This window comes from Anastrepha ludens, chromosome 2 (genome assembly GCF_028408465.1).
Source record: "Anastrepha ludens isolate Willacy chromosome 2, idAnaLude1.1, whole genome shotgun sequence".
NCBI lineage: Eukaryota > Metazoa > Arthropoda > Insecta > Diptera > Tephritidae > Anastrepha > Anastrepha ludens.
In genome coordinates this window covers 130,903,739-130,930,751 of record NC_071498.1, presented here as the reverse complement: position 1 = coordinate 130,930,751, position 27,013 = coordinate 130,903,739, and the positions used below count along the sequence as shown (strand labels likewise).

Below are 27,013 nucleotides of genomic sequence, written 5' to 3'. Positions count from 1 at the left end.
GCTTGTCAAACTCACACCAAGGGTGCCTGGCAAAGAATAGGAACAAGAAGAGTGCCCGCTCATGTTACACGTATTCTTGCGCTCGTCTAATCAGGTGTGTGTATAAACAGCAAGCAAGTAACACGAGCATTGGCTGCTTTGATTTGTTCGCATTTTTTCCCCAACACAATTTCAGTTTTTATGGGCTTTTGTTGTAAATCGTTCTCATAATCCCTGTTACTCAACGAATCAACTAATTCCTTCAAATTCGCTGAGAGCCGAGTAACGGTTTGACGTTGGTTACCCCTTTACGTTCCGTATATCGTAGTAGATACACCGACTAAATTAATAACATATCTCTTCTTCTTCCACCTATTAATAGATCTGTCGAGTATTAAAACGTTGATATTCGTGCAGTAGACTTGATTGTAAAGTTAAAAATATCAGAATTCTCCTAAGAGAAGCGATCATTTCAAGTAGTAGTGTTGCTATGTCTGCCACCCTTTCACTTCAATACCTCTAAAGACATTTATTTCTGGTAAAACTTAACTACTGTAAACGCTTAAAATTGACAAAAATGGGATCCAATCCACAAATTCCAGATTAAAGCTAAAACTTTGAAATATCACATATACATATGAACCCATTTTGACGAAGCCCCAACAGATTGCAATGATTACAACTTTCAACGCAACCGTCGCATAAAATGTTTTGCACAAAAACCAGCTGACCAATTGGCATAGGTTAACTCTCTCTTTTTCGCGTATCAGTGTGATAACGTGTAAATGGCACACAATAAAACGACTTTAACAATTTAAGGAAGCTTGATTAATTCCTCATAAATGGGAATTGCAATAATTCACAATTTACTGATACATTCCGGTTCTGCAGCAGCTGCAAGAAAATTGCCACCAGTTACACGCAAGTGTCGGAGCTGTCGCATAACACGTAGAACGTGTTGGCATGTCGCTTGAAATCGGCTTTTGTTGGTGGATTTCGTATACTCTAAACTGTGTTGTGACCTAAAAGTAAATGCATAGTGCGAATAGTGGAGATTAACTTTTGAAAGTTTTGCGATGAATTGCTAATTGAGACACTATGAAAGAATATTACTTTTGACAGCTTTTAAGCGATTTTTTTTTTGTAAATAAATCTACATACTTACTTATATATAAGTATAGTAATAGTGAAATTTGTTACTTGAAAAACAGAATAGAAAACAACATAAAACATAAAAGTATGCAGGGTTATGAGAGTAACCTATTTCTTCTTCTCCTTGATTGAGGTGATAACCGCTTATGTGAGTTTAACACAACGCGACAGTCGTTTCTTTCTCGTCATAACCGGCGTCAGGTGGAAACACCAAGTGAAGCCAAGTACTTCTTCCCCTGATCTTTCCAACGCAGAAGAGGCCTTCCTCTCTTCCTCTGCTAGCACCAGCTGGTATCGCATCGAATACTTTCAGAGCCGAAGCGTTTGTATCCATTCGGACGACATGACCCAGCCAACGTAGCCGCTGGATCTTTATTCGCTGGGCTATGTATATGGCGTCGTAAAGCTCATATCGTCGCCAACGTGCAAATCACTCAGTCAAAACTGAGAGTGCGAAGGCAACATAAAGTAAAAAGACGAAACAGATTGAAGTCATAATCCTGGAATTCGGGTCTACCGTGAGGTAATGCAGCTGAAGTTAATTTTCAACATAGTTTGGTCTAGTTTTTCAGTCGTGGATTTACCGCTCTCATCCTCCCGTTTAAGTGAATTTGGCAGCATCGTTGTTTGTGTGACGTCGCACTTGTGCAATTTATTCTTGTTCGCATTTTAACATTTCTCACACACAACTGCACAGTGTGGCGTTACGCCTCTCTGGTAGCCACAATTTTGCATTATCTCATTCTTGCACTTAACTCTTACCTTAGTTTAGTTGGAAAGCAGAGATAAACTTGCACTAAAAACTGAATGGAGGGACCTACAGTTTCAATCCGACTCCAAAAGGCAGATATTTTTAATGAGGAGCTTTTTCATGGCAGAAATACACTTGGAGGCTTGCCATTAAATGTGGTAATTTAAAAGAGACTATTTCTCGAAGAGGGCTTATGCGTATACTACTATCTTCTGGACCCCATTTTCTTTAGACATCCTTATTTTGCATATTAACAACATTCCACCTTTTTGGTGACACATTGAATGTATCACTGATTTTTCATGGGGGAATAAAGATACTTAAAACCAGTTTTTCTTCTCTTCTTAATTGTCGCGATAACCGCTTACGCGATTTTGGCCGAGTTTAACAAAGCGCGCCAGTCGTTTCTCGTGCTAACCGGCGCCAATTGGATACACCAAGTGAAACCAAGTTCTTCTCCACCTGATCTTTCCAACGCAGAGGAGGCCTTACTCTTCCTCTACTACCACCAGCTGGTACCGCATCGAATACTTTCAAAGCCGGAGCGTTTGTATCCATTCGGACGACATGAATCAGCCAACGTAGCCGCTGGATCTTTATTCGCTGAGCTATGTCTATGTCGTCGTAAAGCTCATATAGCTCATCGTTCCATCGTCTGCGATATTCGCCGTTGCCAACGTGCAAAGGTCCAAAAATCTTGCGCAAAATCTTTCTCTCAAATACTCCAAGCGTCGCTTCATCGGATGTTGTCATCGTCCACGCTTCTGCGCCATACGTTAGGACGGGCATGATGAGGGCCTTGTAGAGTGTTAGTTTTGTTCGTCGAGAGAGGACTTTACTGCTCAATTGCTTACTTAGTCCAAAGTAGCACTCTTTATCCAGTTTGGAGAAGGCAGAACTAACAGCGCGGTTGTTAGGGCCGATGATGTCAATATCATCGGTATACCCCACAATTGTACGCTCTTATAAAATATTGTGCCTGGGCGATTAAGTTCTGCGGCTCGTACGATGCTCTCCAACATCAGACTAAAGAAGTCACACGACAGCGAATCACCCTGTCTGAAACCTCGTTTGGTATCAAATGGCTCGGAGAGGTCCTTCCCAATTCTGACGGCGCTGCTGGTGTTGAGCAACGTCAACTTGCATAGCCGGCATACAAGTAACTCCTTTCCGTACTGTCGAATGCAGCTTTGAAGTCGACGAAAGATTTGGCGTATTGTGAATATTTGGTCGATGGGAGCTTCGGGATCTTCACATTCTCGGTGACATGCGCAGCTTTCACTATTAAGTAGGTTCGAGAAGTGTTCCCTTCATAATTTAAGAATGCTCTGGATGTCGGTCACCAGATCGCCGTCTTACAGGAAAACGCCCCGGTCTTGAAACCTTCTGTAAGCCGCCGAACCTTCTGGTAGAATTTTCAGGCGTTGTTCCTATTGGCCAGCATCTCAAGCTCCTCGCACTCACGTATTTCGGCCTCTCGTTTTTGGTCACTCTTCATAAGACGTCTCATGTGGGTATGCAGAGTGCTCTCTGAAATGTTCAAAACTAAACGAGGCTCCATATAAGGCACTTTTTATTCAAACTTAAAGAAGGAGATAAAAGAGGCTGATCTAACAGTGAACGAGGCAAAAACAAAGAACCTGCTGCAGGTTTGGTCATCCGAAGTATCCGTCATCGGTGACTCATTTCATATGTATTCTCTCCAATAATGATAGAGACAAGCTTGCGCCCATCAGAGAGTGCGTGACGTCCCATTAGCTGAATTGTGCAGTGTTGCCAACCTTTTGCTCTTCGCAATGAATTTAGTGCTTTTTTATACTCAAAATGCGAAAATTTTTAAGTTTGGTGTTTGTTTCTTTATTTAATTTAAAGCTACCGAAACTGTAATTTATAAAAAATTTGTATTATTAAACAAAAGCAGGTTAAAAAAAGGTCACTGTGAGAAGACTCTAGTGCTAATAAAAATTTGTTGATTCTTGCAAAATTTGATATGGTGAAAAGGCAAATTTAATTTTTGGCTGTTTTTAAGTTACTGCAAGAATATAAAATTTTCTTCTCTCAACTCTTTTTAACATTGAAAACCTTTTTACACATTTTAAAAAGCGTTTGAATTTACTGAATGCGAATAAAAACCATAAAGGTGTAATCGTTTCTTCTAGTCCTCAATCCTTAGTGGGTCATAGGTCATCAAGAGGTGCATTCATAGTAAAAATTAGCGCAAAAAATACCAGAAAATACTGAAGAAACCATAACGAATTTTTTACAAAAAGAGTACCTTATCTTGTTACATAACGTCATATATAGCAAAAGTCGTTCTCTCAGCAAAAAAACTCATAAACTGAATTGTACATAACCATAGCACATATACTTAAAAAAACGCGCATTCCAAACACAATTTGTCACGCCTAGAAGGTTATTTAAGTAATTTAATACAAATTTGGTATTTTATTATCTTTTAATTTTAGTGCGTTTTTATATCCAAAGCTAGACAACTCTGCGGTAGCGAGAGAGAGATTTGACTGCTGAAAGCAGAGGAACGGCAACAACAACCGCAATCGCGGACAATGCGACCAGATGTTAAAAAAAAGTAAAGCTAAATAAAACTGAGTGAATTATTGAACTAATTTTTAAAATATGTATATTTTCCAAAATTATAAGCATTACATTTTAATTAAAACAGGCTACAAAAATGTCATGAAGAACTAACTAAAACTCCGAGACTAAATAAAAAAAAAAACAAATGCTAAATCAAGTTACGAAAATGGTAATCTGGTCATAGTGGTCACCAATTGCGCTAATATGACGTCACGAATTGTCAAATTCTGTGAGAGCAAAGTATTATTTTTTCCGGCATGTTTTCTTGCGTTCGTTCAGTCAATCTTTGGTCTGACTGCAAGAAGTAATAGTGGCCACACTTACAGACGTATCGTAGCCCTTACCGCAGCGCTTAGAGAACACAAAATTGAGCAAAACTTATCCGGTAGAGAACAACTGCGTTCTTTTAATTACATATTTGCACAATAATTCGGTTTGTTTTCGTATGTGTTTAGTTGTATCTACACAATGTTGTCATTGATATTTTTGCATACACACTTTTCCACACATCCGCGTTATCAGTTACAATTTTTCATTGTTTAATAAACCAAAGCCAAAAAACCAACAAATGCATATAGTTCATTTATCTATAATTAACATTATGCAACATTGTTTTTAAGTGATTTTAACAAAAATTATAATTTTTCTAAGTCTATTTTGTAAATGATTTCGAAATGTACTGCTTGGCAACACTGTGTGGTGAGAGAGCAATGATGAGAGGAATTTTCAAAAATCCTGCGGCAAAACCTACGATACTACGATACGGAAGGGAAGTAATTTTTCATTTACATAGGGCTCTCATTAGTTTGATCGTAACAGCTGACAGGGGACTGGGTTTACGTCGGTGAGTGTGCGCAGCATAATATGCACGTTGACTGCGTTGATTTTCTTCGAATATCCCCTGCACAATCTCAGTTTTGCCGACGTCTGTCGTAAATAAATTGCGGTCGTAACATCGGGGACGTAAGCAAATCAACTGTTTCCTTTAAAATCTCTGTAAAGTGGTTGATAGTCTGATGTTGGCCCCACCTCTGCATTATTTATATTGCTTTTTATTTTGGGCTCATTACGCAGTTGAATAACATATATCTCATTTTCTCTCTCTCTCGAAGAACGAAAACTACAGTCTCTCATCACGCGCTCACCTTATTGGCACAGAAACGTGAACACTGCCGAGAAAGAGATGTTGTTAGAAGTATATGAAGGGTAAGAAGAAGATGGAATAGTAAATGTGCAAGCTTTATAATAACACGAATATCGGCATGTTGTTTCTTCGGAAGGACCCGTCGTTTGTTCATGTTTGGATGGAAATTGAAAGCAAGGGTACTTGAAAAACCAAGGAATGCAGTAGAAGAACCAAGCTTAGAGCGTTTTTTTTGCGCTAGGCTGGAATACATGACGCATTTTCGCAAAGAGTGAGACACTTGTTATTATTATTTATTTTGAAATTTAGAGACCAAATAAATAGAAACAAATGAAATCAGCTGCTCTACTGATAATGCCTGTTGAATGTGCCTTGACTGAAATCGAAATACGCTTGTGCCACGTAAGAAGAAGAGAAGGATACGAGTTTTAATTTCGAGAAAATCCAATTTATTGTTACTGCTTTAATTTCCGCAACGAATGCATTTCTCCACATTGCTTTACAAACGCGGGCTAGCAATTTTTGTTGTTGTAATTTCTGTAATAAAATCGAAATATTATCGCTATGTTTTAATTTAATGTGTATTTATTTTCATTAAATTTTAACTGACAGCAATCCGGCATGAAATTGGTAGCTCCTCAACTACACATTTCGCACAACAAGCGTTTGATTAATGTTTTAAGCCAGCGGTTTTTAATATATGTATCTACACGTGTGTGCGTATGTATGTGTATATTTCTATTATTTTGGCTGCAATACCCCATATGGGGTGCAAACACTCAAACATGGACTGTGCGAGCGAAAAGAGAAAATCGAAATTGATATATGAGGAAAAAAATACGTTAATTGTTGTTAACTTGACGCTATTTAGGCGTGCACAAGCACGCAAAGATTACAGCCAAGATTGTTTGACGCTGTAGAAAGCAATAGAAAAAATGAAATGATTGAAAAAAGTAGTAATACATAACTGAAAATAAAAATGAAAAATTAAAAAAAAAAATCATTTGAAGCACTTGGAGACGCAAAAAAGTGAGTGGCACTCAACGCAGTTGCACCCGGCAAAAGTGATGGTTATAAGAGTGGCAACAACACCATCTTCATCAACAGCAACATCAGCACGAGCACAGACATCGGCTTCTTCTTCTCCTTCTTTTTCTTCCACGCCATCAACTTCAGCCATCAACGTCAACTTTATTGCAAACACTATCGCCCGCCATCATCAATGCCGGTGGTGAAGAGTATCCTCACTCAAAGACACATTTTAATATTCACATTTATTCAGCCACACATTGTCAGCTACCACTTAAGTATACCAGACGAGTACAAAGCGGACATCGGGCTGTAGCCTCTATTAGCTAGCAGTGCAGCCATTCACTTGCTTTGCGAGCGCGCTGTTGCAGATATGCATCGCTGCCTTGTGATGACGCCGCGGCAAGTGTGCAATATTTTGCTGCAAGTTCTAGCTGCGAGAGAAGTCGTGTGAAATGGGAGTTTATAGAAACCCGGTATCGTTGCTTGTTCTTGCATTAATGGCCTAGAACGTGAACGAGCGTTGAATATGGAATGGAGGTTGGCGTTGTTGTGTGTGTTGCATTTCTAAGCGTAAGAGTTGTTGTTATTGTGTTAGTGGTTGTGCGGCTATATGCTGTTGTACCCACTTACATACATATGGACGTTTAACGTTGCATGCCCATAACGACTTTGTTGAAGCGGTGTCGCCACAAAGTGGCTACAAAATCCACGCACGCCACTTTGTCTTTCTCACTGTGCCACTGCTGATTCAACCATAAAAATTGGCGGCGGTGTATGTGCACTGGCCATGGCCGTGTGCACCGGACCAATACGTTCACATCTGGACGCACACGAGCACATTTAAGCGCATACCACCCGTAATTTACTAATTTATATACCTACATACAGTTGTAGAGAATGGCACATTTGCATATTTATTGCTGTTACAAGTGGTATTTGATTGCGAGCTGTGAATGCCAAGCGCGGGTAGTTACTTACAGTCGAATGCATGCAGTTGCACATACAGTGGCGTGCAGAAAATCAGGATAGGCTATAACTAAAATATTACAAGGTCTGGCAGGCTTAAGATTCAGTGGCTAAGCCAGTTTTCGACAGAAATGTACATATTCTGCGTATTTTCAATTAACAAACTGAAAACAACAAACAAACAAAAATTATTCAAAATGCCAAAAAAAAATGCAATTGCTTGAGAGAAATGTGAGAATGCGTACCAAAATGCAAGAAGAGCAAATTATAAAGGGTTTTTCAATAAGAACGGGTTGAGAATGTGGCGTTTGCTGTGTGGCACGTAGCGCCGTCCTGCTGGAACCACATGTCGTCTAGGTCCATATGGTTCAATATGGGTCATAAGAAATTGGTTATCATCGTTGTGTAGCGCTCGCTGTTGACGGTGACCGCCTCACCAACATCGTTTTCAAAAAAGTACGGACCAATGACGCCGCCGGCCCGAAATCCACACCAAACGGTAACTTTTTGAGGATGCATTATCACCTGGTGAACCTCGTGTGGATTGATGTTGTCCCATATACGGCAATTTTGTTGGTTAACACAGCCATTCATCCAAAAATGCGCCTCGTCACTAAAGATGATTTTTCGCCCAAAACTGGGGTTCTCTTTCAAACGATTCGAAGCCCAGTCAGCGAACAAAGGGCGTTGTCTATGGTCATCAACTTTGAGCTCCTGGGTTAGTTGGATCTTGTACGGGTGTAGGCCCAAGTCCCGTCGCAAAATTCGCCAAGTTGAAGTCTGCGAAAGGCCAAGTTCTTGTGCACGGCGAGGAATAGACTGCCTCGGGTTCTGCTGTACACTTTCACGGACCGCGGCAATGTTCTCGGCTCATCTTGCGTTCCTTGAACGTACGGGTGTTGGCTGATTGTTTACTGACCCGGTCGTCTCAAATTTGGCCACCCAACGTTGAAGAGTCGACTTTGAAGGGCCACCACGTCTACCGAAAAATGGGCGCAATGCGCGCAACGTTTGCGTTAATGAACACTCATTGGATAATAAAGTTTTATCATTTGAACGTGCTGTTCAATCGTGTAACTTGTCATGATGATTTGGCATAAACAACTGAATAATAAACAAAAGATTTGACAGATGTCACCAAAACAAAATGGCTGCCACAGGGCGCCAAAATCGACCCGCGCCAATTGAAAACCCCTTTACAAACCACACACGAATAAATTGCGAATTTCCCTACAACGGTATTCTATTTATTGTTTATTTATTTTTACGTCACATTCAGAATTACTCTGTCATTTTTAATTTTAGTTACGTGGTGTCCTGCCAGCAATCCAAAGATGATATATTGCCAGGTTTGGAGGAGATCCAAAGCAAAATTGTGAGAGTAACTTCAGGTGTTGACCGCATGCAGTCTAGCTGTGCTGGCTGAACTGATTTTGCTTGGCTTTGAAAACTTCTATAGCCAAATGGGTGCTTTTGACGCTGTCATAACAATCAGATATTTCGTAAAAAGAAAAAGGAAACAGAGATGTCAACCATATTCGCAAGGCTGTATTTTCAAAAGTTTCAGTCTTTTGTTGTTTTCGCATTATCACTCGTCTACCTGCTAAAATTCGTACACATAAATAATATCGCAAGTAGGGCTCCGCCCGATTCCAAGTTCTTTACTGCTACTCCAACTACAGAGTGCACTTAAAATTTTGTTTGACTACTCTGGCTCTGAGCTGCTAGCAGTAACGAATTGTCTTTATCTTCGTCTTCGGCTAAGCTTCCCCTATGACTGCAACATAAAATTGACAAACGACGCTAAACCAAATCAAAATGAAAGACAGGGGTATTCAATTCCTAAGTCAAAAGCGCTGCCAGTAGAACATTGAGCTATTTGAGCGGCCGTCATAGCCAAATGGGTTGGTGCGTGACTACCATTCGGAATTCAGAGAGAACGTAGGTTCGAATCTCGGTGAAACACCGAAAAGAGAGTAAAGAAAAAAAATATTTCTGCCATGAAGGAGCTCCTCATAAAAAATATCTACCGTTCGGCTTAAAACTGTAAATCCCTCCATTTGTGGAACAACATCAAGACGCATGCCACAAATGGGACGACGAGAATCGGCCAAACACCCAAAAAGCGTGCACGCGCCAATTACATATATATAAATATATATAAAAACTTCGCCGTACATCAAGCGCTTCAAGCAAAGCTGTCATTTGATCTCATTTCATATAATTCAGTATTGTTCTATTAATTTTTTACAGTTAACGAAGCCAAGCAAGCAACTAAGTAGCATGAACGAAAATTGCTTTAATTTTTTTCGTATATCACCAGTAAAATCTCAGTTTTTTCGTAAACAAAGCACCGTCACAACTCCCACGAGGTAACCGAATCAGGTGACTCCTTCAAAATCGCTGAGAGCCAATTAACGTTCTGATGTCGTCCTCTGCATTCTGTACAATGTGCCAGCAATCTACTTTAAACAACAAAAACAGAGACTAGCAAACCAACACCAAAAATTATGCTCTCAGATGAGTTCAAATCCAATTATTGATGTTCTAATAGTATATGATGAGAAAATGTGAGAAGAGCGTCAATAAGTGCCAAAGCGACGTGTGTATGTATTTATTGCTAAGGTGGGTTTATGTTGGAACAGTTACAATAATTTGTATAATAATAGTTGAAATTGTAAAGGGGTATCGCGCATGAATGATGGATTACAAGATTGCCGCAGTATGTGCAAGTATTTCTGACTGTAACGCAACAATTGGACAAACAAGAAAGAGAACGCCATAATACGACAAATGCGCTAGCCAATAACAATAAAAATGAGAAACAATGCAACAATAAAAATGAAAAACAATACAACAATAAAATGAACACAAGTGTGCAATTATGTCGTCAGCAAACCAGCTGATTTAGTCAAATTCACTGAGTTCAGAATAATATTCTTCTTGGCTTTTTTGTTCGCATTTTCACATTTCCTTCAAGCAACTGCACCAGAGTGACGTTACGCCTCTATGCGGGACACCAATTCTATTATTCTTGGCCGCTTTTTCTATTCTCCCCATCGTGGGTATCCCCCAAGTGTATTTAAAATGGAGCAGAGCTGTGAACAAAGACTAAAAATTTCAGTCAACGATTTTCTTCGCTCCGATGGACATGAACCCCGAGTTTTTATAAGTAGAATTTTATTCAAAGCTTCAAACTTTGTACAGAATTTGTAAATAATCTCAAATTTTAATTAAAATTTTAAATTTCTTAATAAAAATTTGAATAATAAATTGCAAGTTCAAAGTGGTCATCATTTTCTTTGTACTTTTTTCCATCTTTTACATGAAAAAATGCGCACGACCATCTGTAGAAAATGCAGCTTAAAAAACATTCTGAATATTTGTAAAAATCATTGTATGAACGCATTTGTAACTCACTGTAGTGATACCCAGTGTTAGCATGGAGAGTTTATTTTATGCTTTTTCTTTAATACAGAGTTTGGATAATTTAAGTAGGCTCCTAATTTTTTTGGTCTGCCACACTTTCTAATGTTGAAAATGATGCAGAACCAGAGCAGTTTATTCATGTCTTGCTAAGTGCAGCCCAAATGCAGAGTAGGCGTTTCAGACTTCAATGATGCAAAAATTATAAAATAAAACTTAAAAAAATAGGGCGCAACTAAAATGAAATATATAAATGTATATATATTTTTGAATTTCGCTACCTTTAACTACCAAATTTATAATTATTTTCAAATGAAGAACTTACAGCTTGCTTTATGGTTACTATCAATCGTTTTTTATGTGAAATGAGTCTACTGTGAAGTATAGTCCTTTGCGAAGTACAGTCCTTTGTGAAGTACAGTCCTTTGTGAAGTTTTCCGTACATTTTTAAATAAAATGCAATCAGTCGACTCGATTTTAATTCGCACACATTCTAAAATGCTGCGGTTAATTAATTAAAGTCTCGTACAGATTAAGAAACTCACCGAATTTCTGGCTATCTTCATTAATAGGCTGTGCAAAAAATTTGTCCAAGGGGCCCTCTGTATTTTTAACAAATTGATAAATTGCGCTTGAAGACAGCAACAACGTCTCGTCTTCGGTATCACTAATTTTTTCGACTTGCTTCCCCTTCACACTAAAATCGCACTGAGATTTACACTTTTATTGCAGCTCCTATAAGCACCACAACAAATAAAATTCGCTGTTCTACAGTTAGACACTACTCTCTGCGCTCTTACCTCCTGCATAAACACACCCTAAGCCAGGCTGGTGAACGAATGATGCTCTATTATGGTCTTTGTAATCTGGCTCAGACGAACATTAGACGAAAACAAACGAACGTCAGACGAAACTATTCACAGATAAAAAGCCATGCACTTAAAGACGCTAATGCGTCCTGCCCTGCCAATGCCAAAATACACGAATTTTTTTTTAATTTTCTCCAAGTAAAAAATGATTTGTCAGAAAAAGGAACACTAAAAAATCATTATTTTATATTGAATTAACTTAGTAAGGAACACAGAATAAAATAATCAAAACATTCGCATGTAGAAAAGTATTGTAATTAAACGAAAGTGGCAATTTCATAAGTGTCCGTATTTGTATGTCCGCAACTGTATGTGTAAATGTACTTATATTTATGCACTTTCAAATAGGACTAGTGGTTATTGCATTAAACTTTTAGTGCGGGTCTCGGTTATTTGTATTGCATTTGAATTTCGAATATCAAAAGGAGGACCACTTCATCTGGCACTACCAAAATTGTGCGTCCATGCTTTCAAAAGTGACATAAGAAAATATATTGGCTCTTCACACGAAAATGCACTTCATTACTTCGACAAGCACTGAAAAATTCATAGAAGGGGTGTAGAGGTTAAGGCTAATGCTTTGATCTTATCTACTATGTGGGAGGGGTAATATGAGCAAATGAAATATAACTTCCACCCTAATGAGCAGTTGTTGTTGTAGCAGCTTATCAAATGGCCAGTTTAATAGTTTGCTGGGTTTGTTCTTATTTGTATGGCATTTTTATTCTGCTATGTACTATTTTAGGGCCATTAAGCAGGTTTGCTCGTTAGGTATGGTGAAAAAAAAATTGAGGGAACTTTGGACTCTACGTCATTCGTTTTGTTTTTCACAAAATTTAGTTTTAGCTTAGTGAAACATAAAACGAATGACGTCGGCATATCTGTCAAATTCGCTCAGAACCGAATAACGGTCTGCTAGATAGTACACCTCTAAAACTCTTTTCACCATGACGATTTAGTATTCTAAAAGGTATTTTTCATAGGTTTAGGGTTAAAAATTCAAACAAAAAAGTAAAGACGCAAAATACTGAAGACTTTTTTAATTTCACACTTTGATGATGGGCATAAGAGGTAAATCAATTGGAAACAGTAGTTTTTGACTAATTTTCAAGCATTTAAAATAGGTTAATAATTTTAAATCCATGCAAAAGCGAGAATAACCATCGAGCGAATTGATATGTTAAAATCAGATTTGCAAAAAATTGTGCAGAGACATAAAGTGAATAGACCTTGCAGGGCAATATGCAGGTTCATTTATGGAGATAATATTCCCACTGAATATACAGTAAGTCACAGCTTTTTGATGCAGCCAAATAAAATCTTATATTTTTTTATTGTTAAATAAAATGTTTTATTTAATAACAAAAAATAAAAAAATAATTTTTCTTTATAAGAAAGATATTGCAAATTAAAGTAATTCAGTTACAGTTTTGAGATCACAGCTTAAATGATGCATAAAACATAAATACATTAATATCTCGATTTCATGATTTTGGCTAATACTTAGTAGGGTATCCCTTCTGATTGAGAACAGCTTTTAAACGAGAATTCATTAAATCTACAAGTTTTACTGTAGAAAGAACTCATTTTATCCCATTCTTCCTGTAGTGCCCGTTTCAGATCAGTAGCATTAGAAATATTATGGTTTCTTACTTTATTTTCCAGCACTGGACACAAATTCTCAATAACGTTGAGATCTGGACTCTGTGCAGGTGTCGGTACTACATGTGGACAGTTCCAGATAAGCCAAGTTTTTACAATACCAGACGTATGCGTGGGATCGTTGTCTTGGTAAAACCTAAACGAATCCCTAACGCCCATTTTATCCGCGCCAAATTATCTTTTTGCAAAAACAACGGACTTCCAGAAGGAAATGTTTTTGTTCAAATGTTGTCTGCAAAACTCTATTCTTTGTTTTCTGTTACGAGCATTAATCAACGGCTTATTTCGGGCAGTCCGACTTCGACTTCTTCGTTAATTTTGGAGCGCTTAATCGGGGTTTTCTTTAACTTTGCGAACAATCCACCTCTTATCTGCATCATTAAATATTTTATTTGGCGCAGATCTGGCCTTATCTTCTATCGTGTTTTCTGGCGAAACCTTTCTATAATATGCTAGACAGTTAAGGAAGCCTAATAGCAAAATAGCAACAATTTCTGCAATTTTTCGTTAGCTTTTGCCCTCTTTATAGTGACGAATAACGTCTTCCCGTCTTTCACCGTTATTGCATTCTCAGAGAAAATATAAAATACACTGCATCATTTAAGCTGTAAGCATATTTTGATGAGAAAACTAAATATTTGTTTCTACAGGGTTTGATTGAAAAGTAATGAGCCTTCCCTCGAGGAGCGTCTGTCAAGCGATCAACCGAATCGGCTGGTGGGGGAAAAGGATCGTTGGACCTTCCCCTTCCACTAGAAACCGGTCCCAGTTCGCTGGCAACAGCGGTACAGTCAACATCGCTCCGCGCGTGAAAGTTGTTTTAAAAGTGTGTTAGGATTTTGCAGTGGCGAAAATGCAGCGATCGTTGGAGCAACGTTACTCGACCAAATTTTGCGTAAAGCTAAACAAAATGAGTACCGAAACCATTGGGCTACTCAAGGAGGTTTACGGAGACCAATCTCTGTCCAGTGTCCAGGTAAAACGGTGGCACAAGTCGTTCAAGGAAGGCCGGGAGGGCGTCGAAGACGAACAGCGATCTGGATGATGTAAACCGGGTTCGTCAAGATGCGATGGGGGTTCCGGTGCTTCCCCACCCTCCCTACAGCCTAGACCTGTCCCCTCCGGACTTCTTCTTGTTCCCGCGCCTGAAAAGAAAGCTGAAGGGGAGGCGTTTCGACTCTATCGAGGCAATCCAAAGAACTGTGACAGCCGAATTGAACGCAATTCCGGCGGATGAGTTTAACAAATGTTTTCCCGCTACCAGCGGTGTATTGACGCTCAAGGGTCCTATTTTGAAGAATATTAGTTGTATAAGCCAAAAGGTTTCATAAAACTGCTTAAAAAAATAGGGCTCATTACTTTTCAATCAAACCCTGTATATGTTTTCAGCAAGCTTTGTTTTAGTTATTGTTTCTGCAGTGGTAAACAGTACATACATATCTCTTTACAAGTCGTATACATTTTTTTTATTAAATTTAATAAACATCGAGTCATTTTCTTTTTTTCTAAAAAAGTATTACCTGCAACAAATAAGCTGTGAGTCACTGTAAATGTCCGAGTTCTTTTTTGTCATGTATTTGGCTAAGTATTTATGCTTGTATTTTCTATGTACGAATGAGTTGAATTTTGTTTATGTTTTTTGAAGAACGAAAATAAATATGACACATGAACGCATTAGATTTGCATTTTAATAAATATTTTTTGCTTTAAAGCCATATCACTTGGGTGTCCGAGTTCTTTATTGGGCCACTGTATTTCTGCAATCGTTTGCACGCTTTTCCATCTATCCCTACATACGACAGCAGCTATTTTACGATACACTGTATTTTAAGAATTTTTCTGCCATTTTCCCGAAGGCTTTATTGCTTTTCTTACAATTTCTAATTGAATAACTGCACTGCCAGAAACTAAAGAAATGTTGAGCTTCGGACCAAATATCAAGCATTACAACCCGCATGCCAAGATAGTCACTCTCACCGAAGGGTATTTAACGAAATTGCTGCTATTAACTTCAAATGGCCGTAAGCAAATTGAAAATGTCTCTACTTACAAAAATATGCAACTATGCAACTTTGTGTGTAGATGTGGGCATAACTACATAACTATAAGTACTTACCACGCTGATTGTTATTTGTTGCTGTAGTGCTGCCATTATTGCCAATATTTGAATTTGAATTCGATGAATTGCTGTAGAAATGATTGGTGTTGTTTGTGTGACTATTCGAGTTTCTATGGGACGGTGTCAGCGGTGAGCCCAGGCCATTGTCAACATCAGCACCAGCAATGTTGCCGGTGTCGGTGCCAGTGCCGCTGGCGGTTGCAACGTGACCAGCAACTTCGTTGGCGGTTGTGGTGTTTGTATTGATGTCAGCTTGTATTGTTGTTGTCATTGTTGTTATTACTTGCGCGTTGGCGCGCTCTCAACGAGGCAGGCAGGCAGGCGTAGTGTGTTATTTGCTATCCGCAGTTGCTGCTTGCTGTTGTTTGTTATTTGTTATGAGTTGCGTTGTGTTGTGTTGTTGAACGGCAACGTTCAACACCCTTATTTTTACAAAGTGTTGCCCTCACTGGCAATTGCTTGAGCTCCTAGTTGATTGCGCCTTTGGCGGTAGCAAAGACCAGGAAAAAATTGTTAGCCCAAAGTTGGCAAAAGAGTTTATAGACGAACGAAACAAAGTTGGAACCGTGGCGAGTTGCAGCTGTAGAGTAACATTACCTTTAATTTGTTGCACTTTTTATTTTTTGTTGTAATTAGTTATTAGTTAACCTTTTATGTTGTTGCTTTGCTTGTTTTATGGCGTTGCAGCGGCCATTCGAATTGCGCGCTCAAATAGCGCTTGATTGTTGTTGTTGGTGCTGTTTTTTCACAGGTTCAGCGTTGCAAACGTTTTGACAGCTGTTACAGTTGTTACCAGTGTTGATTTTACCGTTGTCGTTACTGTAGCATTTGTATACTCTATAATTTTTTTTTATGACTGGTCGTTTATGATTTTGGCATAAAATTTTCTTAGTTTATTGTTTTTTACCTTTCAATAAACAAATTTCACTTTCCACTTTAATTTGATGTTTACCCTGAAATTAATGCATGAAAAATTTTAGTAGAAAAACAAATGATGAAAAATATAGCAATGTTTTGGGCAACACGAAGAAAAGTTTGAGTAACGGTCTTTGTTGAAAAATATGTATTTATGGGATAACAAGGTATATATACATATGTATATACTAGGTTGTTCAGTAATTTTTGCGGTTCGAGAGTACAAACACAATTTTGTGGTTTGAAATAATCTTTATTATGCAGTATAACTCGGCAAACACTGTTTTCACATTTTCACGGATGGCTCCAGGACCGAGCCAACTTCTTTGGGTCAGAGCCCGTTCTGCTACTCCCTTCTGCAGCCATCAAAGTCACGGTTAGCAAATGGGTAACTACAACCCACAAGCGAGCTTGGCAGGCTGAGAGAGGCTGCAGACCGACTGTCACAAATCCTCCTGCCATTAAGCAGAAGGGACTGCAGACAGCTGGTTGGACTGATGACGTGCGACTTTTTGGGCGAAGCACATGGAAAAGGAAGCATCTCAGGCAGTGTACTCTGGCCAGGTTGTGAAGAGGAGGATGAGACGGCGGACCACTTCCTGTGCGTCTGCCCCGCCTTCGCTCGAATCAGGTTTGAGGTATTGGACACTGATGTGTTAATAAGCGACCACCTTGGCTTCTTGCCCTCACAAGATCTACTCAGATTTCTTCGGAGATCGGATAGATTTAAAAAAAATCAAAAGGAATCCGTGTAGTACAATGGACTTAATTGTGTCTGAGTGCTGCACTTGCTAGTTGTCCTGACAAAAATAAATCCCTCAACATCAATACACTTCTTCCGACCAGACTCCAATTTATGAATTCCATACCTGTAGAGAGAAGCTGGAAGGGCTACAAAATACGAAAACGCTTCCACAGCTGTTATACCCTCGTCATTTGACGAAAAACGCTTTCCATGCATGATTTTTTTAAGTCTGGAAACAGATGGAAGTCGTTAGGGGCCAAGACTGGTGAATATAGTGAGTCATCCAACACTTCGAAATTTAATTCATAGATTTTAGCCATTGCCCAAATGCTTTTGTGGCAAATGCTCGAATACTCCTTATGAAAAATAACTTTTTTCGTTTGCAAACTGAGCCTTTTTTCACGATTTTTTTCCTTCAGTTAGGCTTTGAGGTTACAATAATATTCAGAATTTATTGGTTTACCAGTTTGCAAGTAATCCACAAACAAAGTTCGTTTCGTACCCCGATAAAACCGATTCTAACACCTTCTTGGCCGATTTCTGGGCACGAACTCGTTTCAGAGCCGAAGAACCAAGTTCACACTACTCTTCAGCCACTTGTTTTGATTTAGGAGCATGGTGATAGACCCAAGTCTCATCCATAGCGCTGAATCTTCGCAGAAAATCCACTTAATCCTTTCGAATCCTTCCAATATTTCAGTCAGAAAATTGCTTCCATTGCTCAAAGAGAAGCCTAGGCCTTCTATCAAATCTCTTTCAGTCACTCAACGTTTTCGCAATACGATACCCTGAATTTTTTCTACGATTTCTGGTGTTGTTGTTGTTATTGCAGCAGCATACTATACCCTGTCAGTATAGATTACCGGTCGTCTTCGTCTAGCTCATGTTAGGGTAGGCGCAGGAAACTTGCTGTTTCGACAGATGTGTGCCGTGTTAGATGAATGGGTTTGTTGCGACATGTGAAAAGATGAGTAGTATCGTGCAGAGTGCTTTCATATGCTGGACATATGTTTAGTATATCGAGGTCAATTCTGGATAGGTAGAAGTTAACCAGCTGTTTTATTTAGAACGTAATTGGGATGCTGCTGTTTTTGAACGTCCTTGACGTGGATCATCTTCAAGGCTTTTACGACAACCACGTTTGAGTTCAGCAATCCATCTTTCTGCTGTACTAATTGATGGCGAATAGTCCCTATACACTTTCAACATTCGTTCATAAATTTTCTTTGCTTGTAAACCTTCCAAAAATAAAATCTCAATCACTGTCCGATACTTGATTTTTTCTGTCTTCTTATATACACCCCGTTACAAAATTACAAGTACACCACTTTTTTTTAATAAAAATACAGTTTTTACTATTGTACAATATAACAAAAACTAAAAAAATATTTAAAAAACCCTCATAAAGCAATCGACAATCTCTAAGGTAGCCATGAAATGGCGCACATCTCTCAACGAGATGGCTGATTGATTTCACTCAAAGTTAACATGGGTTCCTGGCCATTGAGCCTAGCGAGACTTGGCACCAAATTGACTAATGAGTACGCAGATAATAACATAGACATACTCTTACAGGCTTGTATGCTACTTATTTTTTAGAAAAGTGTAAGAGCAGCGAATGAAAGATGGCGGAATGAACTCAACTGGATAATCACCCGACAATTGTGGCCGACTCTCAATGCTAAACGCACAGACTGTCTGCTATGCCAAAATAAGCATAGTCTTAGCACACTGATTTTCGTTCAAAGTGCCTAATAGACAGAGAGGCTCACAAGATGGATTTGAAAACACATGGGATCTGCAAAAGCTGTCTAAAGAAGAGAAAGAAAAGACGTTCTGTATAATTGTGCAGCATGGTGAAAAGTTGTAACAAACTGTATCCAATATTAGACCGTTAGTCGACCCTTAGCGAATTTGACAAACAATCGTGTGGACGAGTGTGTGAATACATGTGAAATGATCGTGCAGAATTCGTGTTTGTTTTTCACCATAGTTATTGGCCAAACATAAGGCCTATTTTATTCGCAATTTCCCCACATCTCTATGCTCGATTAACTTGACGAAAAATTAGCATGCGAAAGCAACAACAAACTTATCGAGCAAGTTTCGCCGCTAGCGAGTATGGCTATAGCTCATTAGACTGGTATACCGCACAAACTCTTGGCGAAAAGAAGAGGCCTTAGTAATCTATCATCCTTGATTGTGCTGCTCTATACAGTCGTAGGTTTACTATTCTAGGTAGACATTTTTTTAATGAGTGCTACGGAAATCAGGGATCTTCTACAATTTTTGAAAAGTTCACACTGTTTTAGAAGAAGCCCCACGTCGCATTACAAAGGGCTATCAGCCTCAATGTTGTTGTTGTTTCATGTTCTATATTTCATATTCAAATAGTTACAATGGCATAATAATAAATAACAGAACGTGCGACTATAACATAAGTTGTCAGTCAGGGGTATAATAAATAAACAGATTATTTTGGCACATATTTAGTTTTTTTTGTTTTTATTTTTTTATTGTTCTTCAACATTACTTAAAAAAAAGTACTAATCCAAATGAAAATTTAAATAAACATATAAAGGCATAAATTAATCAGTAGATACACAACAAGTAACAAGCAGATTACGAGAATTCATTAAGAATAAACTCCCTGTACTTGAGGCAGCTAGATAAGAGTTTGTGAAGAGTTTCATTAGCACTACTGTTCAAAATCACCCTCCTGCCCCTACCGCCCTCCCCTTACCGAGCGATCAAGCTTATAGCATAGACAGACAAGTCGTCACTGAAGTAGTTGATGTTTGTAAGTGATAGACCTGGATACAAATCGCGAGGTGTACATTTTTTGGCTGGGTTTAAAAATAGTAGGAATTCTTTTACATTTAGTTTTTCTATAAACTGCGGAATATATGTCCTCAAGGAAGCAGAAGAAAAAACATTTAGAGGCTCCGTATTCATAGTTTGCGATAAATATTTCTATTTTTTAACCCAGTGTACACCAAGGCGCACAGTCTCTTTAGCAAGGATATGGGGAAGTCTGTCATGTGGCAGAGAAAAACAGCGCCAAACGTAATACATATAAGCTCTGAGAGCAAATATTGCGGCAGCAAATAAGCTTCAATGTTGATTGTAATTCGGCGTGTTTACACACAAAAAGACAAGTTTTTTAATCAAGAAACGCAAAAGTCTCTCTTCTTGATTGGCTTACGCGATTTTGATCGAAGCCAGTTGGACACACCAAGTAAAGCCAAGTCCTTCTCCACCTGATCTTTGCAACGCAGAGGAGGCCTTCTCTCTACTGACTCATATTTTTCAACACCCCAAACCTGTGCACCATTAAAACATAATCGATCTTGAGCACCCATCAAAGATTTTTAATTTTTTAGAAATAGAAATCTTAGGCTTATTTTTATATTTTAGCTATGTAGCTTTTATTGCTGCTTTAAGCTTGAAAGTCTGATTGTATTCCATAGTGGACAACTGCCATAACCTAACCTAGCCTCCTACAACAAAAACCATATAACGCAAAGTCTCAAACTTTGTACAAAAATTTTAAACATTTCATTAAAACTTTTAACTTTTCAGAGAGCATTTTTAGAATTTTTCTGGGTATGCAGTTGTATAACGCATTGAATGAATTTTAAAGTAACAAAGCTCAATGAGTGGTCTTAGAGTGGTATGCTGCCTCCGAAAGACAGATGGTTTTTTATGAGGATCTTTTTCATAGTGCAGGTTTGTCATTGATTGCGGAGAGAGGACCGATGTTTGAAAAATCGAATTCCGGTACCAGATGAATGTTAGTCAAGCAGAAACGCAGACGCCTACAACGCTTAAAAGGCTGCTCACACAAACCACTTTCCAAAGAGATTTCATAGAACAGTAGATTTTATTTATTTTTTTCGAAGTGAAACTTCTTAGACGTCGATGGGCGAGAGAGAATGGAGAGTAAAATTTCAAGGCCATGCAATGTTTTGGGCATTTTCGTTACGCGAGAGAGAAAAAAGATATAACGTGGAGGAAAAGGAGAGAGAGAGCTATACCTTATACGAGTATATATCTTAAATACACATAAGGCTATTTTTCCTAAGTTTTTCCTTGTGGTTGCTAATTTCTAGTGAGAAATAACACTGCCTACTGTTTGGCGCTTGTTTGTTGGTGCAAACTTGTAGGAAATATATTTTTGGTGCCTACTTTTTGGCATTATATTTCATTTGGGCCTACTGTTTGGGACGTTTTCTGGTCCCAATTTTTTGGCGTTTTTGTTTTGGTGCCTACTTTTAGTGTTTATGCATACTATAAAGTGCTATCCATTCCGGCGTCGGTTTTATTGGTATTGCCTTGCGGTAATTTGTGCCGTTGCTGCGGTCCTGGAATGGATGCGTTTGTGCGGGTGATAAACACTCGGAGTAGTGCGCGATGTTGCCGCGGTTTGTGTCCGAAGTTTACCTATACCGGTCGACCCTTTTCCGTTTTTTGTAAATTTTTTTCTGCAAATGTTGTGTGCAGTCCATAAGTTCGAGCGTATTTTACTCATAATTTCACTTTTGTACAATTTTTGCATACCAAAAATTATTTGCGGAATATAACAGAACTATTACCATTTTCTTTGATATATTGTGCATTCAACAAGTGGTTTTAATCGCGGATAGAAGCACGTGTTGTTAAAAAATAAAATGGAGTCTTCGAACGCGTATATGAGGCATATTTTGTATTTTTTTTATAAAAGTGGTAAAAGTACCACAACTGCTGCTGTAGAAATAAACACTGTCCACGGAGAGGATACCGTGAGTGTAAGGACCGCGCAAAAGTGGTTTTCAAAATTCCGAAGTGGTAACTGCGACATGGAGGATGCTCCGCGCGCTGGTCGTCCTGAAGTCTTTAACTCCGACGCCTTGCCCGCACTCGTGGAAGCTGAGCCAAATTTGACAGTCGATATGATAGCTCAGAGGTTAAATTCATCGCATGGAACAGTTCACAGGCACCTGGTTCAGTTGGGAAAGGTTTCAAAGCTGGGAAAATGGGTTCCGCATAGACTTTCCGTCGCCGACCTTCAGCAGAGAGTGAATGTGTGTTCTCAGCTGCTGCAACGGCCTGAAAATTAAAGGTTTTTGAACCGTATCGTTACTGGTGCTGAAAAATTGATCCTCTACAATAATCCTATTCGCAAACGCTCATGGTTAGATAAAGATGAAACACCAGAACCGACCCCTAGAGATGGCCTTCACCCCAAGAAGATTCTCCTGTCTATTTGGTGGGATATGAACGGTATTTTTTATTATAAACTTCTTAAAAAAATCGACCGTCTTTAGTGAATAGACGCAAAGTTTTGTTGCACCACGACAACGCAAGACCTCATACCGCAAGGCAAACATTAGGCAAGCTGAACGAGCTCGGATGGGAGCTAATGCCGCATCCACCATACTCTCCGGATATTGCACCTTGTGCTTATCACCTTTTCCGTGGACTTCAATCCCATATGAGTAACAAGAACTACTCCTCAAAAGAAGCTTTAAAAATGGATATCGAAGCGTATTTTGGCTCCAAGGACAAAAAATTTTTTGAGCCGGGAATTAAAAATTTGCCTAAACGTTGGGAAGACATTGCAAATAATGAAGGAAAATATATTATTGATTAATAAATACTTTAAACATCTTTTTTATTAATTTTAAAACCACCTTTAAAAAACGCGCGAACTTATGGACCGACCTGATAGATATATATTCTTTTTCTCTCTCTCTCTCTTCTCTCTCTCTCTTCTCTCTCTCTCTTCTCTCTCTCTCTTCTCTCTCTCATTCTCTCTCGGGTCTCTCCCTTTGAAAGTTTCACTTCTGTTATGTGTACTACGCTACACGCACTTTTCTTTATTAAAAAAAAAAACAAATACCACTTTCGAAGACTTTTTTTTTATTTAAAAATAAACTTTTGTTTGTTATTTAAAAAAACATTTTTTTGTTTCTGTTTTTGGCAACCACCTTTTGAAAGAGCTTTGTTTTTTTATAATTTTCAGGAAATGGAATTCGAACTCGAACTCACCGACTGGTAGTCATGCACAAACTCCCTCGCCTACGACGGTCGAACTTTTTCAGAACTTTATACTGCACCTGAATATACATAAATATGTATGTATTTATATTAGTATTCATATCATGCACACATACATACGAGTATACACAAGATTTTCATTACGTCAAACGCGATATGCAATGGATCGGTGGTCGATTAAGTGTTTCGCTCAGGTTTTGTTTATTCTAGCAGTGAATGAGGCGACCAACACCTGCCGGCGACCAAACGTAAACAAATGTAATGCTAGAAGCTTATTGACGCCCTATAAACAAATTACAAACTCAGCTAAATTAAATGTGAGTACTCGTTTTGAGGAAGACTCGAAAAGAACAGCAGCGAAGAAAGGTTCAATAAACCTTAACAAGTGCGGACCCAGCGGCAACAAACAAATTGCCATGCAAGACACGTCCGTCCAATACCATGACAATAGGCAAACAACCATAGATGGCAGACAGCTCCTGAAACACGAGTGAATAGATTTATTTACAATCGTAGATATAAAGCAAAAATGTAGTACAGCTTGGAGTGCGAGTGTGCAATTTTAAACAAATGCGTATGGACACACATGCATACATACACACATATAGTATATACACATGTCAGTCCAAATGTCCATCAACGAGTTCTTGAGCCGATTAATTTAAAACAAAAATGGCCGAAGGTGAGCGTTGTTAGGATTTTTTTAATTGTAGTTGTAATTTTAAATGAAAGTAGCAACGTCACTACGAATTAAGTATTTAAACGATTACTCGACTTAATGCGAGTTCAAGGCGTTTAAGTTAATTTTATGTTGCAAAAGCGAAAATGAAATAAAAAATAAAATAAAAATACAAATTAGAAAAACAAAACAACGGATGGGAAAGGTGAGATTTTAGTATGCAATTATGTGTATGTATGTATGTGAGCCACATCTTCCGGGTCCATGATTATCTACTTTTGTTAGTATTGTAATTTAATAGCGGCGCGCGAAAGTTCGAGCGTAAAGAGTAAACTTTGAAATTAAAGGGTATCAATGCTGGCTCTGGTGGGTTATTCGAAACGCCACACGGCGGTGTTTATTGCTGCACGCCGTTTTGTTGCAGTTTGTAGTTTTAAGTGATGGTGCAGGCCGAAATTGCTACTTATCATTGTCTGCTAGTGAAATTAGTAGGCGGTGGTCGCAATCTGTGGATTGTGGTTTTACGAGAGATATTGACTGTGCGAGCTTAGAGGTTGGGGAACGATTACATTTCCCCAGACACGAAATATTAAGAATTATAGCAGATCACGTTTTCTGCTTCTGGGATCGTAAGCTACAGAGTTAAATATCACAGAATTGATGGCAAGACTAAGTGAATATACCGATCTGGGTGAAACTTGGTGAGTGTGTTTTTAGAAACGATGCCACTAACTAAACATAACCGCGATACGCGCCAGTAGTGCCATTTCTCTGACTTTGCGTGGACTTTTCCAATGACCCTCGGTTATTAGCTATGTACTGGTAAGTTAAAAAAATAAAGACATCCATTCGCATTCTTTGGCTTGTCCTACTCAAACCACTTACGGTCGAGACATCATGAAATTGCAAAGTTCGTATGAGATAATTTTAGAAGTTTGCAAGAAGTGAAATGAAAAATTTTAAAAAAATTTTATAAAATATAAAATTTGTTTCAAAAGTACCGCTCCTCACTAGTAGCTCTGAAGAACAATGATACACTCCTGGATCAGCTGTGCATCTCTGTGAATGGTGCTTCAAATATTTTGATTTGTGCGTCATATATTCCTCCGTCAAGTATTGATACACTGTATAAAGTACACATGTGGATAACGCTTTAGCTCTTACCTAAAATAATGGAAACTTTTGTGTTCTTGGCGACTTCAATCTGAACAATATTGAATGGTCTAGTTTATGTCCAGAAATGTTAGTGGTACATCCGAAACTTATTTGATTGACAAATTCTTAAGTTCTTAACTGGTTCCGATAAATTATTTCTCAAATAGTTTTTCTTTACTATAATGCGTAGACCCTCTGTCTACACTTGGTCTGCATCATGTACCACTTATCCTTCATATAGAATTGTATGAGTTTAATGACTTGAATCCTGGTAATGTGACTACTAATTTTTAATTTGGAAACTTTGATTTTAATATAATTAATTTAGATGTTGATATTTTAGATTGGGATATATTTTAGTATGATATTTTCAAAAATAATACACCTGTGATAAAAAAGACTAGTTATAAAGTACCGTGGCATACCAAGCAACTGGGAAAACTTAAAATTTGAGAAGTAAGTAATTCAAAAAGTTAAAGTTTTCTCACTCTATATAGATAAATATATACATTTCTCTAGAGAATTTAAATCTTTGGATAGAAATTTAAGGTGACATTATACTCTTAAGTTCGAATCGGACATTAAATTAAATCCCAATTCCTTTACTTTCTGTGAAATGATTTTCTCCCGGTTCAATAGGAATTATTTTTTGCATCGAATCGTTACGGGTGATGGAAAATGGGTGTATTTGTCCGATCCCAAGCGTAAACGATCGTATGGTGCGCCCGGCCACAAGCCAAAAACAACGGCCAAACCAAATCGCTTCGGCCGCCAGGCAATGCTCTTTAAACATTCAATCTGATTTAGATAACGTTGTTGTGAAGTGAAATTATTGATCTTGGTGTCGTATTTGATTCTAAATTCTCTTTTCAAAGACATTTATATTACACAATTTCAAAGTCTTATTCCGCACTTGCATTTATTCGACGTTTTACTTCGGACTTTATATATACGTCTCTGGTGCGTTCGAAGTTGGAATATTATGCTTGTCCTATTAGTAGGCTTGAACATGTCCAGCAAGCTTTTTTGCGTTTTGCTTTGCGTTCTTTAAATTTCACTGATCCAATTCCATCCTATAAAAGTCGGTGCTTGCTCATAAATCTAAAATCACTAGATATTAGAAGGACTATTCTCTCTATTACTTTCCTTTTCGATTTAATAATTAGGGTTATTGACTCCCCATTGCTACTCGAGAAAATTAATTTTAATATTCCTCAGAGAAGTTTACGGAATCATGATATTTTTCTGGTTAGGGATGGTAAAAACTAATTATGCTTCCAATGCTTCGATTTTTAGAACTCTGGGAGAATTCAATTCGCCTTCAAATCATAAGTAGATAGGTAAGATGGCAAGAGTACCCCAGGTACACTTCAAGTAGCACTTACGTGCCGTTTTGATACCATAATGTGGACCACTACCTGTGAAAAGATTTAACCCCGTCTACAGCCATCCAGTGCTGTTAATGTAGTGGAGGAGGGAAAAAGGATCTAGGCTGGAGAATTTCTTCAAGTCATCCCCATAGGGCACGTTATGGTATCTCAAGCGCCTAGCCGCCAGAGCCTGACATTTGCAGAGAAAATGTTCCACAGTATCTTTCTCTGCAGGATCCCCACAGCTTCTAGAATAGGGTTTGTACGGAATTCCAAGCTTCTCCGCATGAGTACCGATCACCCAGTGACCAGTGAACACCGCAATGAGTTTGGAAATTGAATGGCCATCACCTTAAGCGTTCTGTTTCCATCTGTCTTGCGCTTTTTTTAGAAAGAAATTGTGTAGTTTCCCCTT

The 27,013-nt window shown here is 38.4% G+C and overlaps 1 protein-coding gene across 5 annotated transcripts in view; it reads right to left on the bottom strand.

Moving 5' to 3' along the window:
• The window catches only part of LOC128855342 (uncharacterized), a 114,672-nt gene that overhangs the window by 64,448 nt on the left and 23,211 nt on the right, over window positions 1–27,013 (bottom strand). For 3 of the 5 annotated variants that reach the window (XM_054090186.1, XM_054090188.1, XM_054090190.1), the window contains exon 2: window positions 15,693–16,648. The exons of 1 other annotated variant lie outside the window; for it this stretch is intronic. In XM_054090186.1, the coding sequence (XP_053946161.1) occupies window positions 15,693–15,966 (274 nt within the window). In that variant the 5' untranslated portion in view covers window positions 15,967–16,648. The remainder of the gene's footprint in view (window positions 1–15,692; window positions 16,649–27,013) is intronic. One more of the 5 variants, XM_054090187.1, reaches the window with a different exon arrangement.